Genomic DNA, 16,704 nt, shown 5'->3' on the forward strand with positions numbered 1-16,704 from the left:
CTGCCATCATTCTAAAGCAGGAGTGGGCAACTTTGGGTGATACAGGAGCCAATTCCACTCCCCTTGAACTGCCACAGGTTGCACGCCCATCCCCACTGCCACCCCCATGCTGCAAAAAGGAGTAAAAAGGGGGCATAAGGCAATTTATTTATTTATTTATTACATTTATATCCTGCCTTTTTTCCTCCAAGAAGCCCAAGGCTGCGTACATAATCCTCCTCCTTTCCATTTCTATCCTCACAACAACCTTGTGAGGTAGGTTGGGCTGAGAGGCTATGATTGGCCCAAAGTTTTTATTGCTTTTAAATTATATATTGTTTTAACTTGGTTCATGGTTAAATTTGTTTTTAACTGTGCATATTTATTGTTTTATACTGTATGCTTTTATCTGTACGCCGTTCTGAGATCTTAATGATATAGGGCAGGATATAAATGTTTTAAACAAATAAATAATAATAAATAAATAAAGTCACCCAGTGGGTTTCCATGGCTGAGTGGGGACTAGAACCCAGATCTCCTGACTCCCAGTCCAACACTCTAGCCACTACACCAGTACACTACACTCCCAATGGAGGCAATGGGAGCACACAGGATGGGGGGCAGAGGGGGCTGAATATGGGACACAAGCCATGGGACACAAGTTCTCCTGCCTGAGAACCTGGGGGCTAGACATGGCCTTCTGAGCTCTCCTTGTGCATAGAGTTGAGGATGGGGTCCACTGTGAAAGCTACCAAGCAAAGGAAGGCACAGATATGCCAGTGTCCCAGAAGGCAAGATTGTCCTTGAAAAAAATCTATATACATTGCTTATAGACATGTTTCTTAGGTTAGCCTCAACCATAACCAAACTGCTAACTTGTCCCAATGTCTGACCTGATGGTTCGAGCCCCGTTTGTGGAAGAAGGAGAGTCTCCCAGAAAGGTGTTGATTTTCCGATTCCACTGGCGTACGATGCTGGAGACAGAACGAGAACCAGATTCTGGGTCTGAGGAGGTGGTGCTGGTGGAGACCTCAGCACCTGAGTCCAGCATGGCTTGCTTCTGGTTCATCCTCCCTGCAACCCGGTCAGACATGGGTTTGGCCAGACGGCGCAGAGCAGAGACCTAGATAGCAACAAAATGTCGTCCTGAAAACAGGAATATGGAGGTGGGACCAGACAACGTGCAGTCTCCGGAAGGAATGCCATGTGGGAAAAGCTCCACAGTGCCAGCCACCCAGTCTACCAATAGCAGTCCTGGGATGTCTTGAACCAGGCCAAAAGCACACCCACTGGAACACAACGGCAAGATCTCAACAACGTGAGTATCAAGACAGAGGCAAATGACTTTGAGGAGAAACTCCTTTTTTCAAGCAACTAGAAATTACCCAGGATTGGATGAAGTTCCCAATAGGTTTGGACACACATTGCTGAACGTCATGCAAAAAGCCGCATGTTGCCTACAAACAAACTAAAATACTCTATACAGGCAAAGACTCAACTTAGCAACCACACCTTAACCAAGGTATAATGCAGTAGACATAATACCCAGCTTTTTGGTAAGGAACAAAGAGTTGCTTTGAGCAAACAGGACCTGGGGAAACGTTGGTGTTACATTTGCATGCAAAAGAGACAGAGAAACTCTGTTTCTGTTCCCTTTGTATCTGCAGGGTGCAAGTGATTCCTCAAGAGCAGAGAAAATGACCTTGGTTGGTTCACTGATGTTTTCAATCTGAGTGGCTTTTTGAAACTGGGAAAACCAACAAAGTTCAAATACAGCTAAAAGTGTTTCTGGGTTACAGTGAGAATTTCTCAGTGCGGCAAAAGAGGATGGGATTTTTTGGTGACTAATATGCACTTGCTTTCCTTGCAGGGCAGTAAGGCTGCCACTCACCTCCTGGGTTTTCCTGCGCAGTACAATCTCCTGCTGCCGCTTTTGAGATTCCAGCGCTCGAATCTGAAACTACAGGCACGGTGGGAGAAAAGATAGCTTAGGTGAGCAGGGAAAGGCAAGAGCTTTATAAAAGCCACCTCAACTGCAACACCATCAATTCACTAAATCTAAATGAACGAAGCAGTCTTTTCCCTTTTCACATGTGATTAGGAAGGCTCACAAAATCAAAGTTCTCAACATCCCCAAGAAAGAAATTTAGTGGATCTACTAGAGGGCCTGGCAACTTCTGCCCCCCCTATTTTTGGCCTACAACTCCCATCATCCCTCACCACTGGCTGTGCTAGTTAGGGCTGATGGGAGTTATAGGCCAAAACATCTGGAGGGCCACAAATGGCCCATCCCTGACCCAGTCCCATCAACCTGCCATTGTAGCATCCGTGACAGAGGCTTGCCCACGTGTCTCCTAAAAAACCTTCTCAAGAAAGAGAATTTCAACAGTCTCCAAAAGCAGCACATTTTAGTGCCAGACTGCACTTACCATTAATAAAATAAATCAATAAATTAACAACATGCCTCATGTTTTAACCTCAATCTACCTCCCTATAGGGCTACTTGTTGTTCTCCTTTCAGCGACCAGAATGAACAACCATTAGCTCCCTTTTTCCTAATATCCTTAGTAGTCAGTTTCAATATCAACCCACATCCTTCTCATACCACCCTAAGTCCATATTATAAGTCGTTGTATTAACTCCACTGACCTAACCTTCTACTCTACCTTCCCTTTCTTGAACTACCCTGTACCTTCTTCAGAATAAAAATCAAGTGGCAGTTTAAACACATTTATTCTGGCATATACTTTTGTGGAATATAGCCCACTTCATCAGATGCATGGAGTATTATGGAAAGTTTCAGGTTTATACATATAGTGATGGAGGAAAGAATCGTAAACAGTGAGGTCAGATTAAATGCAGAAACTACTGACTGTGCCAATCACATTATGAACAGTGGTCATTCACAGTGCAGTTCTTGTTTATAACACAAACATCCTGGCACTAGGCAAGCCAATTAACACATGCAGTGAGATAGAAAACAATCCTTCATAATGACATCATGTTTATATGGGGCTACTTACGGATATAGATGCTAACATACTCCACTTTAAAACTCACACCGCATTCTCATGCATTCACTGAATGTACAGAGGAAGAGCAGGACAGTGCCAGCCAGATATCACCCTTTGCATGAAGAGAGCCCTTATGCACATACAGTTGTACCTGGGCAGGGAGATGTCCTAATGACTGAAAACTCACGTAGGAGCCCCTACACGGGCAGAGCTGTATGCTGCTATCGACCCTTTTCTCACGTTCAACTGACCATGCTGATTTTGCAGGACATGGCCAGAGTAGCTTGCCAACATTGCAGGCATGGCTAGCCAGTGTGGTCCTGATCCCAGCCTCATATGTTTAGTGGACGCACAAGTTGTTTTTGTGAAGGCAGCTCAAGTCAGGTAGGCATAAAAACAGATTTTCTATTTACATGATTACTCTGATCTCATTGGACCTCTCCTCTTCCTCTCTCTTTTCCCAATAATCGGTGGCTTTGAGTAAGCTCTACTAGGAAAAGGCCTCCCAAAGCTTGAGTTGGAAATGCTCCTCTTGCTCACCTCTTGCCTACGCTGCTCCTTCTTCAGCTGGGCAATCTCCCGGTTCCTCTTGGTTTCTGCCAGTCTCCGTCTCTGCTGCTCCTCACGCATTTGTTTCATCAGCGCCACCTGTAGGTGAAACGGCATAGGCGGATTTAATACTAGGCACAAGTGGAGACCTGGCCATGCCCTGACGGCTATGACATCTCCGGATATATCTAACTGGGAAATATAATTTGGTTTGAGTTCATATAAGTGTGGTAGAGCAGACAGCACTGGGTTTGGATGGGGAAGACCCACATTCAAATCTCTGCTAGGCTATGAAGCCAATTCGACAGCCAAGAGCAAGTTATTGGCTTTTCACCTAATCAATCTTCATAGGGCTGTTGTCAGGATAAAATAGGACAAGGTTCTCTCCTCAAGATCTGGAAAAGGGCAGGAAAGAGGTCATATTTTCCCACATTCCACTGTTCCACAAAATGTTCTCCACCACTAACAGCCTCTCTGCCTCTTGCTTAGTCCAACACAGCTCATGACCTGCATTCTATCAACTATGAGGCTTTCTCTCAGTCTCTAGCCTCCTCTCTTCCTTCTGTCATCACAGCCGTCTCCTTGGACTCAGCCGTCTCCTCCTTTAACTCCACATTGTCTTCAACTCTTGATAATCTTGCTCCATCTACAACTCGGATAGTTCGCCCCTCTCAACCCCAACCGTGGCTTACCTCTTTCCTCCGCTACCTTCGCTCTTGTTCCCGGGCAGCCGAACGCCTGTGGCGTAAGACCAGGGACTTGGCGGACTTTGTCCATTACAAATTTGTTCTCTCCTCTTTCTCTTCTGCCATTTCACTGGCCAAACAGCAGCACTACTCAACGATGATCCAGTCAAATGCTAGACACCCTCAGCGGCTCTTCAAGTCCTTCAATTCTCTCCTGAAACCTAATCCACCATCTCTCCCCGCCTCTCTGTCTGCCAATGACTTTGCCTCTTTCTTCCATGCTAAAATCCAAACTATTCGCTCCGATCTGGCCAGCTCTGATCCGCTTCCAGCTCCTGTGCCTCACCTGTCAGTTCCTCCTGCAACTCTCTCGGCGTTCCCCTCAGTCTCAGCTGATGAACTGTCTAAAATACTGCGCTCGTCGAAGCCTTCCACTTGTTCCCGTGATCCAATTCCCTCTCGCGTCTTTATTAATCTTATCCCCGCTATCCTCCCGTCCTTGCTTCACATCATTAATTCTTCTCTGTCCTCTGGCTCATTTCCCTCTGCTTTTAAACATGCTACTGTCTCTCCCATTCTCAAAAAACCCACTCTTGATCGACTTTCTCTGTCTAACTACCGACCTGTCTCTCTGTTGCCCCTTGTCTCAAAGATCCTGGAACGTGTGGTCTACTCTCGCTGTCTTGACTTTCTCTCTAGTAACTCTGCTCTGGATCCCTTTCAATCTGGATTCCGTCCTTTGCATTCCACTGAAACAGCCCTTACCAAGATCACCAATGATCTTCTCACTGCCAAGTCTAAGGGCCATTATTCCGTCCTTATTCTCCTTGATCTAACTGCAGCCTTTGACACGGTTGATCACGATCTTCTCTTAGATTCCCTCCATGACCTTGGACTCTGTGGCTCTGTCTATAACTGGTTCGCCTCCTATCTAGAGGGTCGCTCTTTCAGCGTGTCGGCTAACGGCAGCTCGTCCTCCTCCTTTCCCCTTTCAGTAGGGGTTCCGCAAGGCTCGGTGCTTGGCCCGCTGCTGTTTTCTCTATACATGCTGCCCTTGGGTAAACTTATTCAATCCCATGGCCTCCAATATCACCTGTATGCCGATGACACACAACTATATCTCTCATCTCCGGAACTTTCTCCTGATGTCCACGATCGTATCTCAGCATGTCTTTCAGATATCTCAGCCTGGCTGCTTCATCGCCGTTTGAAACTCAATATGGCAAAAACTGAACTGCTTGTTTTTCCTCCTAAACCTTCTCCTCATCTCTCATTCTCTCTTACTGTCAACGATGTCACGCTTACTCCGGTCAAGGAAACTCGTAGCCTTGGCTTTATATTTGATTCCTCGCTCTCCTTTATTCCTCATATCGAGGCAGTAGCTAAATCTTGTCGTTTCTTCCTGTATAATATTGCCAGGATTCGACCATTTTTGTCTGTCTCTTCTGCCAAGACTCTCGTTCACGCACTGGTTATCTCTCGGTTGGACTACTGCAACCTCCTTCTCTCTGGCCTCCCCTCATCTCACATCAGTCCGCTGGTCTCTGTCCACCACTCTGCCGCTAAGATCATCTTCCTGGCCCGCCGCTCTGACCATGTCACTCCGCTTCTGAAATCTCTTCATTGGCTCCCAATTCACTCCAGAATCCAATATAAACTTCTCCTGTTGACCTTCAAAGCTTTTCATGGTCTAGCTCCTGCCTATCTCTCCTCTCTCATCTCACGCTATTGCCCCGCTCGTGCTCTTCGCTCCTCTGATGCCATGCTTCTTGCCTGCCCAAGGGTCTCTACTTCCCTTGCTCGGCTTCGTCCATTTTCCTCTGCTGCCCCTCATGCCTGGAATGCTCTTCCAGAACACTTGAGAACTACCAACTCAATCACAGCTTTTAAAACACAGCTAAAAACTTTTCTTTTCCCTATAGCTTTTAAACTTTGAGTTTGTTCTGACTCTATACTGTTAGCTTCACCCTTCCCGGTGCCTGTTTACACTTCCCTGTGCCTGTTTGCATTCTCTTTCCCCCCTTATTGTTTACTACAACTTTATTAGATTGTAAGCCTATGCGGCAGGGTCTTGCTATTTACTGTGTTATCTGTACAGCACCATGTACATCGATGGTGCTATATAAATAAATAATAATAATAATAATAATGAGAGAAGTGCACAAGCAGAACCCCTTGAACTTATCCAAACAGTCAAAACCTCTCAACGAAGCTGGGGAGAGGCTGTAGCTCAGTGGCTGAGCACCTGTTTTGCATGCTGAAGATCGCAGGTTCAATCCCTGGCATCTCCAGATAAAGCTAGGAAAGAATCCTGCCTTAAACCCTGGAGAGCTGCTGCCAGTCAGTGTTGACAATACTGGGCTAGATGGACCAGTAGCAGCTTCCTATGTTCCTAAGTTACCTTAGCTTTCTTCATCTCTGCCACTTCTGCATTCAGTTTTTTCAGTTCTCGCTCATATCGAGACTGGTTCTTGAGGAGGCGAGCATGTTCCTTCTGGGCTGCCTGCAACTTCTGCAGGTCCCTATTCATCTCCCTTAGACGTTTTTCATAGTCTGCTTTGATCTTGTTGGCCTTCTCCTCTGTGTAGCATTCCATGGAACCTTACGGAAAGAGGAAATTAAGAAAGCAAGCAATGTCAATCTTTGAGCACAGGCACACTACATTCTGTGCCAGTGTCACTGAGGTCAGAAGGCCAGTTTCTGATGTAAAATATGTAAGTAGAGGGGATGTCTGGAAGAGGCATGGCTAACTGCAGCCTTATTTAAAAACCTATGAAAATGCACTGTGTGTGACCATGGGAATGGTTGTACAATGGGTCTCTGGTACTTATATAAGAGAAGTACCAGAGACCTATTGTACAACCAAGTGGAAATTCCACACACTCCTGGAAGTATATGACTGCATGGCTAAGAACAGGTTCATAGGTCAGGAGAAGTATGTGGCACAGCCTTTATGGGACTACACCATTTCAGAATGAAAGCTGGGGAAGTGTATGATGGAACCTTCCTCCCACTGTCCTATCAAACCAGTAGCTAGAATGTCAATGGAAAGTTTTAGGATGGTCTTTCCCCTAACATAATCAGGGAACTATTACATGGAGAATGCACTTAACAATGCAATCCTCAACCTGCATTTGTAAACCTCCCAGAGAGCTTCGGCTATGGGGCGGTATATAAATTTAATAAATAAATAAACAAATAAATAAATGGTACAGTCTGGGTAGATTATATAGTGTGCTTTATCTGTACAAATCTCTCAGCCACAATGGAGATAACAGTATGTCGGAAAAAGAATAGTCACTTTGGTAGTGAACTGGGTTTCATGCATGCTTGACCGGTAACGCTCCTGAATCATTCATTGACCATTCATTTGACCAATTAATATTGGACCATTCTGACACTGTGTCTGGGTAGAAGGCACAGTTCTGAGGCCCCAAACCAAACTTTCCACACCCAAAGCACAGGTTTGGTTTGGAGTCCAAAGACAAGTACCAGACCAAAACATGCCTGGCACTTGTTCAACTGATCAAAATCCAGCCTTCCCCCAACAACATGCCCTTACTGAGATTCTGCAGGACCCTGTCCCTCTCTAGCTGGGTGTCACGGATCTTGTTCTGCAGTAGAATAAGCTTCTCCTCATATTGGTGTTTCAGGGTCTGTAGGCGTCGTTGGCTGTTCTCCAACTCATCTATTAGTTTCTGTTTGATCTCAATCTCACAGGTCAGGTCAGCCAAATCAGCCTGGAAATTTGCTGCTAGATATATAAAAGAAAAAAAGAAAAAAGAAACTTCACCATCTTGAAGGTAGGGGGATCTCAACATTACACATGAAAAGCCTTTTTAAAAACTGGAATGAGCAATATCCTTGATGGAACTGAAGAGAAAAAGCCTAATGTGTAGGGAAGTTTCTTTTGCTGAAAGGAAGACAGGAATTATCACAATGGGAGTTACAGATGGACAGCACAAAGAGCTGGGCATTCAGCATTCCCAACTTGAACTGATGAAAGGCCCTCGGCTCTAAATACATCCCGAAGGCTCTGCGCTGTTGAGCATTCACCTGGATCCCTACAGAGACAGCACTACCCCTCCAACATTTGCTGCATAAGCTTACCCTTTTCTTCAACGTCTGAGTCAGAATCTACCAAGCTTTCTTCACTTCCTGAATCATCTTCTTCGTCCTCCTCCTGGCCACCTTCTTCCTCACAGCCACTCTCATCCCGTTCCTCCTAAAAACGGGCACAGTGATGAGAAAGAAGAGGAATGATGCAACCCATTCTAAGGTATTACAGAGCTAAACCTTCCCAATTCCTGCCAGCTGAAGACCTTTTTATTCACTCAGTATTTTAACACTTAATTTTAACTTAAATTTAAATTTTACTGTTTTAACTCTGTATTTTAATCTTATATCAATTTTGCTGCGTGGTTTTATCCTGGTTGCACTTTTTATACTGTATTTCATAATTGTGCTTTTAACCTGTTGGTTGTTTTATTGTGGTTTTAATTTTTGTGAACTGCCCAGAGAGCTTCGGCTATTGGGCGGTATAAAAATCTAATAAATAAATAAATACATAAATTTAGAGCACCCCTTCTCCAGAGACCTAACCAAACTCACATTCTTTTTAATCCTGTCCTATAATTCTAAAAAATTAAGGCAGCTTAAAACATGAAACAAATATAAAAACTTTTCAAATCTGTAAAATTTGTAAAAGAACAGCAGATAAGCAGTAAAAGCATCAATAAAACTCACAGATAAAAACACAACACATACACCAGAGTCTGGTTATATGCTAAAAGCCCGGCAAATATGTCATTGATTTGAATAGTTTGCATGTTACTTTGTTCCTAACCCATAGTTCCTCTTTTTAAATGTCATTATTTCCATACACATCTTTTTACAGACCCTCCTTGGAAGACAGCTCAGCCTCCATCACAGCTAGCAGCCCTACCTTAATAATAAAACCAAGAGCCCAGTCCAAACTTGCATACATTATCATCCACATATTAGCAATGAACAGTCCCCCCTCCCGCCAAAAAAACAGGTAACTGGCAACCCTGTAAAAGGAGATCTTGATATTTGCACAGCTGTGAATGGATGTCAATGAACAACATCTGAGTTTCTAGCACAGCTTTCACACCATGCTAAAAAAACGGCCACTATCCTCACATTCCTGATGCCACACAACCCACTGGAAAGTGTGGCACACTCAACAGACCAGGAGTGTTGAACTTTTTTCAGTTTTTGAGAAGTTTTGGGGGGCTGCGTTCCAGCAGAGCTGATAGCAAATGGGTGGGGCCAAAGTACCAAAAAATACCAGCATAAAGCTATTACTGCCAGTAAGTAAGGAGAGGCATTTCAACCTTTTATGAATTTGAGGGGGGGGGGGGCAAGCAAAAGTCAGGAAACCTTCAAACAATCTGTTGGGGCCTTGGGAAGGGGTCGTGGGCATCTTGGGAACCCCTGAGGGCCAAATTGGGATTCCAGCTGGGCTGGATTTGGCCCCCAGGCCTGAGGTTCAACACCCCTGCAATAGACTCCCAAAAGAGCACAGAAGTGACATGCATGGGAAATGCAAGATGTCTTACCTCTTCCACCTCATTCTCATCCGTCTCATCTACCTCATTTCCCTGCTGCAGCCTCAACCTCTTCTTAAACCCTTCTTTCTCTGGGCTGCAGAAAAGAGGGCGATTTTATGTGAACGTGGTTTTATTCATTCATTTTTATTCCACACATACATTACATATTCCACATTACATATACACCACCAATTATGTAAAGGGGGAAGAGAAGCTAAGCATGGAGTTATGGGTCGTGACATTATAGCTCAGAGGTACAGAACCTCAGGCCTGAAGGCCAAATCCAGCCCACCTAGAGTACGCCAGATGGCCACGCAACCTTCCCCCAGTTCCGCCCCCTTTCCCTGACCACCAGTCATTTGGTGGCTTCCCAGCCTTTGTGAAGTTCCCCACCACCTCCATTCTAAAATGTTAAAATTCTTCTCCTAAGGCTCAGCTACTGGCAATAAGAGGTTTAAAGGTAAAGTACGCCCGGTACTTTTGGTATTTCTGGTCCCGCCCTTTTGCCTTTAGACCATCCCTTTTGCCCATGGTCCCGGCCCACCACTGCAACAAGGCCCCAAGAACTTTTCCTAAACAGAATTTGGCCCTTGGGCTGAAAGAGGCTCAACCTCCCTGTTCTAGATCATGAGTGTAGTGTTACAGGAGTTTGGTAGAGCATGAGAAGGATGGTGGGAAGAGCCTGAACAGATGCCAGACAGAGGATCATATTTTACCTTTTCCTTCGCTGTTTAGTCTCCTTCTTCAGCCGTTCTACATCTTGCTTGGCACACTGGAGGACTTCCAAGGCCTCAGCCTCCACAGAGGTGACAGAGTTATTTGGAGTTCCCAACCCAGGCCCTGGAGACAAGCCATGGGAATAAGGAAGCCTGGAGGAAGCCCGCGACAGACTGCGACGCAGTGACTCGTTCATGGCTTCGCTCTCCAAGAGTTTTGTTCTGCAAAGAAGACAAAGACAACAGACACCTCAGAAGGTCATGATCTACTGAGCAGCTGAGATTTAGACATAGACAAGTTTCTTTGGCATTGTATGATGGGGACTATCTGCTTGCCCAGAATTACATAAGGCGTTCTGTCCGATGCTGTCATTTACTGACAGGGACTCAAAAGACCACATTGCTATAAGGCAGGATCCTCACTTCGTAATTCTAGCAGGACACAGTTCTACAAAGAACAGGAAAGAACAGGGTGGACAAGGCCCCAAAGATGGCAGTCATAACAGGAGGAAAATGCATAGCCCATTCATCCAGCAAAAAGAAAATCTGAGAAAAACATCAAGAACTGAGACAGACAGACAGAGAGAGAGAGAGAGAGAGAGAGAGAGACAGAGACAGAGACAGAGACAGAGACAGAGACAGAGGCACAGGTACCTTCCACCCAAAATAAAGTATGCTAGTTATGGTAATTCTTGATGTGTGTGGGGAGGAACAAGATGGAGGAGGAAAACTCCTTCCTTGCCCAAACGTCTAGAATACAGTTATCTAGAATTAGGGGAGGGGCCAAAGCTCTGGGATAAAGCACATGCTTTACATGAAGAAGGTCCCACATTCAATCCCTGGACTCTTCAATAAAAATAAACTCAGGTGCAGGGAAACATTTCTGCCCAGATCAGTTGGTGTCAATAATAATGGGCTAAATGGATGAATAGTCTGACTCAGTAAAAGGCAGCTATATATGCTCCAAAACCATAAAAATTCTGCACTTATCAAATGAAAAAAATGCTATTAAAAATCCTAAAAAATATTAGCCAGAACATCAGAAAATCAAAGACGTCATGCTATTTTCTTAGCCTGTGAAATTTTGAAGCAGAATGTTCCACTATCATGCTGTGGAATTTGGAACGAATCATAGAATAGTAGAGTTGGAAGGGGCCCATAAAGCCATTGAGTTCAACCCCCCTGCTCAGTGCAGGACAAATGGCTGTCCAGCTGCCTCCTGAATGCTTCTAGTGTGGGAGAGTCCACGACCTTACTAGGTAATTGGTTCCACTGTCATACTGCTCATACAGTCAGGAAGTTTTTCCTGATGTCCAGCCATAATCTGGCTACCCGTAACTTGAGGCCATTATTCTGTGTCCTACACTCTGGGATGATTGAGAAGAGATCCTGGCCCTCCACTCTGTGACAACCTTTCAAGTATTTGAAGAGTGCTATCATGTTTCCTCTCAGTCTTCTCTTCTCAAGGCTAAACATGCCGAGTTCTTTCAGTCTCTTCTCATAGGTTTCCAGACCCCTGATCATCCTCATTGCCTTCCTCTGAACCCCACCAGCTTGTCTGCATCCTTCTTGAAGTCTGGTGCCCAGAACTGGACACAATACCGAATAGAGTCTGCCATATGCTAGCATTATACTCCCCCCCACACCTCTTCACAGCCAGTGCAGAGAGAACTGCACTGGCTGCCCTCCGTGGCGACCGAGGAGGAGGAGGAAAGGGGGTGTTCTGATGGGCGGGAGCAGAGAGGATACTGGAGAGGCCAGGATATGAATTATCCTGAGCCTCTTCCAGCCTCCTTCCCTCCCCCTCTGAAGTGCTCCCGTCTAGCGAAATATGCAGGACAGGAGTACAGGGAGGTGAAGATCACCTCTGCTGTTCCTCCTGTCCTGCATTGAGAGATTGGATGCCTCCATGTTTAGGGCTTCTGATCACCAAGGGCACAATTGATAGGACTCCGCCCTTAATCTCTCTGTCCAGATTTTTGTAAGCTTCTCAGTGGTGAGGGGAGTGAAGCACTTCACATTGCCCAGTACCTCCTTGTGCCCCCCACCCCTGCGTTCCCACCCCTCGGCCCACGGGATTCTATGAATCTCAGCCCTCTACACTTTTCATCCCTGTCACCAACTTCTCATCAAAACACCAAAGTGGGAACCAAATTCCTGTTGATAGAGCACCAAGTTTTATAAGCAAAGAAGATAAAAGATCTGCCTCATTCCACCATTACCAGCCTAAATGCCTCTACTAGCAGTGCTCCAAAAGGTGCTCTGGTGGCGAGCAGAGTATGGTAAGGGGAACAAAAGTATACAGTTTGCAGCAGGGAGGAAAAGATACACACACAAAAAAAGGAAATTAGTATTTTGTTTTGAATCCTCTTTCCACCCGGTTTCACGCTAGAGGCCCTGGTGGATGGCAAGTTGGACGCCTCTGCTTTCAGGTTTCCTTCAGGACTAAATGAAGCAAGGAAGTGGCATATGCTAGCATTGTACTCCCCCCACAGGGTGCACTATGACAGCAGGATGGGGAAGGTTGGGGTTGTGAAGAAGTAAAGAGAAAGGAGGGGTCTTGATGTGGGGGTATGTGCGCTCTTTTGCCTAGGTGGCAGGAGAGCTTGGGCCAGGGCTGCAAGATGTAGTTCTTAGTTGCACATTAAGCATCATGTGCACTTTGGGCCTCCTAATACAGACACACTGAAAGGATCACGGCTGAAAGATGAAGAAAAAGTTTGCATGGAGATTAAGTTGTAAGCGAGATCAATATGCTAGACTGAAGATTGTATTTATTCCTCTCATGGTGTAGACATTATAGTAAGTAGGGATGTGCTCCGCTTCTAATCAGACCGGAGAAGCAGTAGCGGAGCGGGGAGCTTCGCCTGCCCTTAAGGCGGAGGCAAAGAGGATTGGGGGGCCGGCGGAGCATGGCGAAGAGGATCGAGGTGAAGGCGGATCCTTCGCCTCGATCCGGAGCTCCGCCGGAAAGGTAAGTGGGGTTTACCGGGCCCTGCCGCTGTTGCTGTCGCCCATGCGGCGACAGCAGCAGGGCCCGGTAACGCCCCCCGCCCTCCTCTCCCTTACCTGCCTCCGTCCGCGGTCCGTCAGCGTCTCCAATTGAGCCCGTGGTTCCAGCAGGAAGTCTGGGCCACACTTGTGGCCCAGACTTCCTGGTGGAACCGCGGGCTCAATTGAAGACAGTGACGGACCGCGGACGGAGGCAGGTAAGGCCCCCCTCCTCCTTACCGGGCTCTGCCACCGTCGCCGCATGGGCGGCGATGGCGGCAGGGCCCGGTAAACCCCCCTATGGGGGGGGACCGGAGCTCCGATCCAGATCCGGAGCTCTGAGCGGAGCAAAGTGGGCACAGGCGGAGTGGGGGCGGGGCGGAGCGGGCCGATCCGAAAATGGCGGATCTTAAAGTGAAGCGGAGTGGGGGGTCCGTGCACACCCCTAATAGTAAGCACCTAAATTTACAATTCCCATGCCTTTTGGTGCATGAGTCAATTTGTAAATGCCTTAACTTTTCTCTTATTACGAAAGGGTTTTTTTGATCCTGGAATAACGTTGATCACAAAAAGATAACAGTACACAAAAAGCAGGAAGCTACAGGGTGACAGGTACTGGCTGAGAGCTACTTGAATAGTCATCCATAAAGTCAAACTACTACTCAGAATTACACAACTACAAATATTTCTTCCCTCTCAAGTAGGCATGGCCACATGAGAAAATGAAAAAACAAACTCGCTCCCACATACCTGAGCTCCTCAATTTCCCGGATGTAGTTCTGAATTAAAGCACCAATAGCCTCATTCCCATCACCTGGGATAACAGAACAAGGAAGCAAAGGGACAAGTATGAAAGTCAAATCGATAAGGTAAGAGAAACCTAGACAAAAATAAGTAAGATCCCAAGGAAATCAGAGAAGCCTCATTGTTATGGAATTGGTTAAAATGATATGGCCAAGAATCCTGCAAAAACAAGCATGTTGTGCAACATCTTTTGCTAGACCTACAGGATATCCCCGGATGGAGGAGGAGTGATCTTCAATAACACGAGATCCCGCCCTCGTTTACACATAAGGCGAGGCGACTCAAAAGAGAGCCGTTGCGCCCGGCATTTTTTTAAACTTTTAAAGGGGACGATGCGCACAAACACTTGTGCGCGAAGGTAAGTTTTTTTAAAAAAAATTAAATTGATTTTCCTGCTCCCCCCCACCCTGCTCCCCATGCTCGTAGGTGGGAAAAGCCGTGAAAACGGACCACACGCTTGCCGTCTCGGGCTCAGCCCCAGACCGTGGGGAAAAGCAGGCTTGAAGGGGTAGGCTATATCCCGGGGCCAGGGAGGGATGATCCCTGCCTGATCCCGGGATCCCCTGTCCGTCATCTGGATGCACGGGACTATCCCGGGTATCACCCTGGGATATAAAGTGGTCTAGCAAAGGCCAAAGAGACTGGCTGATTGGGCCTTGCAGTTGTTTTCTCTCTAAAAGAAAAATGGTCAGGCAAGCACACCTGTTTAAAAACAAAACTAACATCCCACATAGTTCGGCCCTTAACGAAACTGTCCTTGAGGACAGATCGGATGTTCTATTCTTAAAACGTGTCACCTAAAAATTCTACAGGGCTGACTATATGCTGGTGAATGAAATGGGACTAGAAAACCCAACCAGTTACCCTCGCAGCCTCACCTGCCTTGGCAAGAATCAGGTTGGCTTCCTGGCTCATCAAGTGGGTGACCCGGACGTTGATCGCGTCAATAGCCTCTTGCATGGCCTTCACCCGCATTCGCAAAGTGGTGTTTTCCTTTTGCAGCATGGCATTCTCTTGGAACAGGTCACTGTAGCCTTCGGAGCCATCCTCTCCAATGACGCGCTTACCCTTGGAGAAGAGGAGTGAAAGTAAGCCTCAGAGGGAAGGGTTGGGGCTGAAAAGACATGAGCTGGGGTGGAAGGCAGCTGCCTTGTGCATATCCCGCCAAAGGGGCAAACACAGCGTTGTCACGAGGGAAGTTGGGAGAAATCTGCAACTGACTCAACTGAGTTCAGATTTCTATTAATCTGACCTGTGGTTCAGCTGACTGGCTTTTCCCAAGTCATGCGGATTGCATGGGCATGTGGGTGGGTTTTCACTTGGGGGTGGGATTTGCACTAATGCACGCTTACACAAACGCACGTTGGTTAATCCACATTGCCGCAGTGCACATCATGCAAATTAGCAAAAGTCGAACAAAATTCTGGTTAAAAAAAAATCTGATTACATCAATGAGAATAAAAGATGCTTGGCATCCTATGAAATACACACAGAACAGAATTAACAAAATCCACACATCCCTAGTAGTTACAGGACTATACCACTTCAGTTATGTCAAGCCTTCCATGCAACATGGCAACTTTGTGCATATAGGAAGATTCTAAAATTGGGGTACTTCAACATATTTAATTCCCTACTTTCATTCTGAGGCAGAGCTCTAAGAATCTCAGACAAGATTTATTTCTATATTACATTTCAGGCTTTGATCGCCAAGTCCCAAGGGCAGGTTATAGCATTTTAATACACAATAAAAGGAAGCTGTAACATGAAAATACCAAAACGGAGAGATTAAACACCATCATTAAAAGCAGGAGGAGTGAGCACTAAAACAAGATCACAGCAGCCTATAATTCAAACCCCTGGCAAAAATAAATCTGTTTTTAATGTCTTTCTAAAGGGCCAATAGAGCAGATTTGACAGATCTCTCTTGGAATAGAGACTGCTGACTAATACGGCATGACAGCATTTGTATAGTTTGCTCATTCTCTGTTCTTTCAACGAGTGGGAGTGCAGCAAGGCATAGTCAACGGGTTAAGAGGAACAAGGAGTATGCTTCCAAAAGCTCATGACTGTAGGACAGGGGTGGCCAACATGGCCAGCATGGGGCCCACAGGCCAGAATCAGCCTGCCCCCACCCTGGCCTCTTTTATGGAGCCTGCCACCCACCCAGTCACTGCTGCTCCTAATTGCTGCCAAATTTCAACAGCACAGCGGTGGCAAAAACACCACATTTTCACTTCAAAACAAGGTGTGCAGGGAACATGCAGCTTGATTTACTGAAAATTTACGCTCCCCCAGAGCTTCTGGGAGCATAATTATGCATTAAAACAAAGCAAGTGCTGCCTATACACTTTGTTCTAAAGTGAAAATGCTACTTTTTTACCCCTGCCGA

The 16,704-nt window shown here is 46.1% G+C and overlaps 1 protein-coding gene across 1 annotated transcript in view; it reads right to left on the minus strand.

Moving 5' to 3' along the window:
• The window catches only part of KIF21B (kinesin family member 21B), a 76,816-nt gene that overhangs the window by 22,538 nt on the left and 37,574 nt on the right, over positions 1–16,704 (minus strand). Inside the window, exons 9-18 of the mRNA XM_063140761.1 lie at positions 15,191–15,380; positions 14,259–14,322; positions 10,518–10,739; positions 9,811–9,895; positions 8,339–8,453; positions 7,791–7,982; positions 6,630–6,829; positions 3,534–3,641; positions 1,871–1,939; positions 873–1,102 (exon numbers count right to left, since the gene is read on the minus strand). Coding sequence (XP_062996831.1) covers positions 873–1,102; positions 1,871–1,939; positions 3,534–3,641; positions 6,630–6,829; positions 7,791–7,982; positions 8,339–8,453; positions 9,811–9,895; positions 10,518–10,739; positions 14,259–14,322; positions 15,191–15,380 — 1,475 coding nt within the window. The remainder of the gene's footprint in view (positions 1–872; positions 1,103–1,870; positions 1,940–3,533; positions 3,642–6,629; positions 6,830–7,790; positions 7,983–8,338; positions 8,454–9,810; positions 9,896–10,517; positions 10,740–14,258; positions 14,323–15,190; positions 15,381–16,704) is intronic.

The sequence above is a fragment of the Elgaria multicarinata genome, chromosome 1, assembly GCF_023053635.1.
Source record: "Elgaria multicarinata webbii isolate HBS135686 ecotype San Diego chromosome 1, rElgMul1.1.pri, whole genome shotgun sequence".
Taxonomy (NCBI): domain Eukaryota; kingdom Metazoa; phylum Chordata; class Lepidosauria; order Squamata; family Anguidae; genus Elgaria; species Elgaria multicarinata.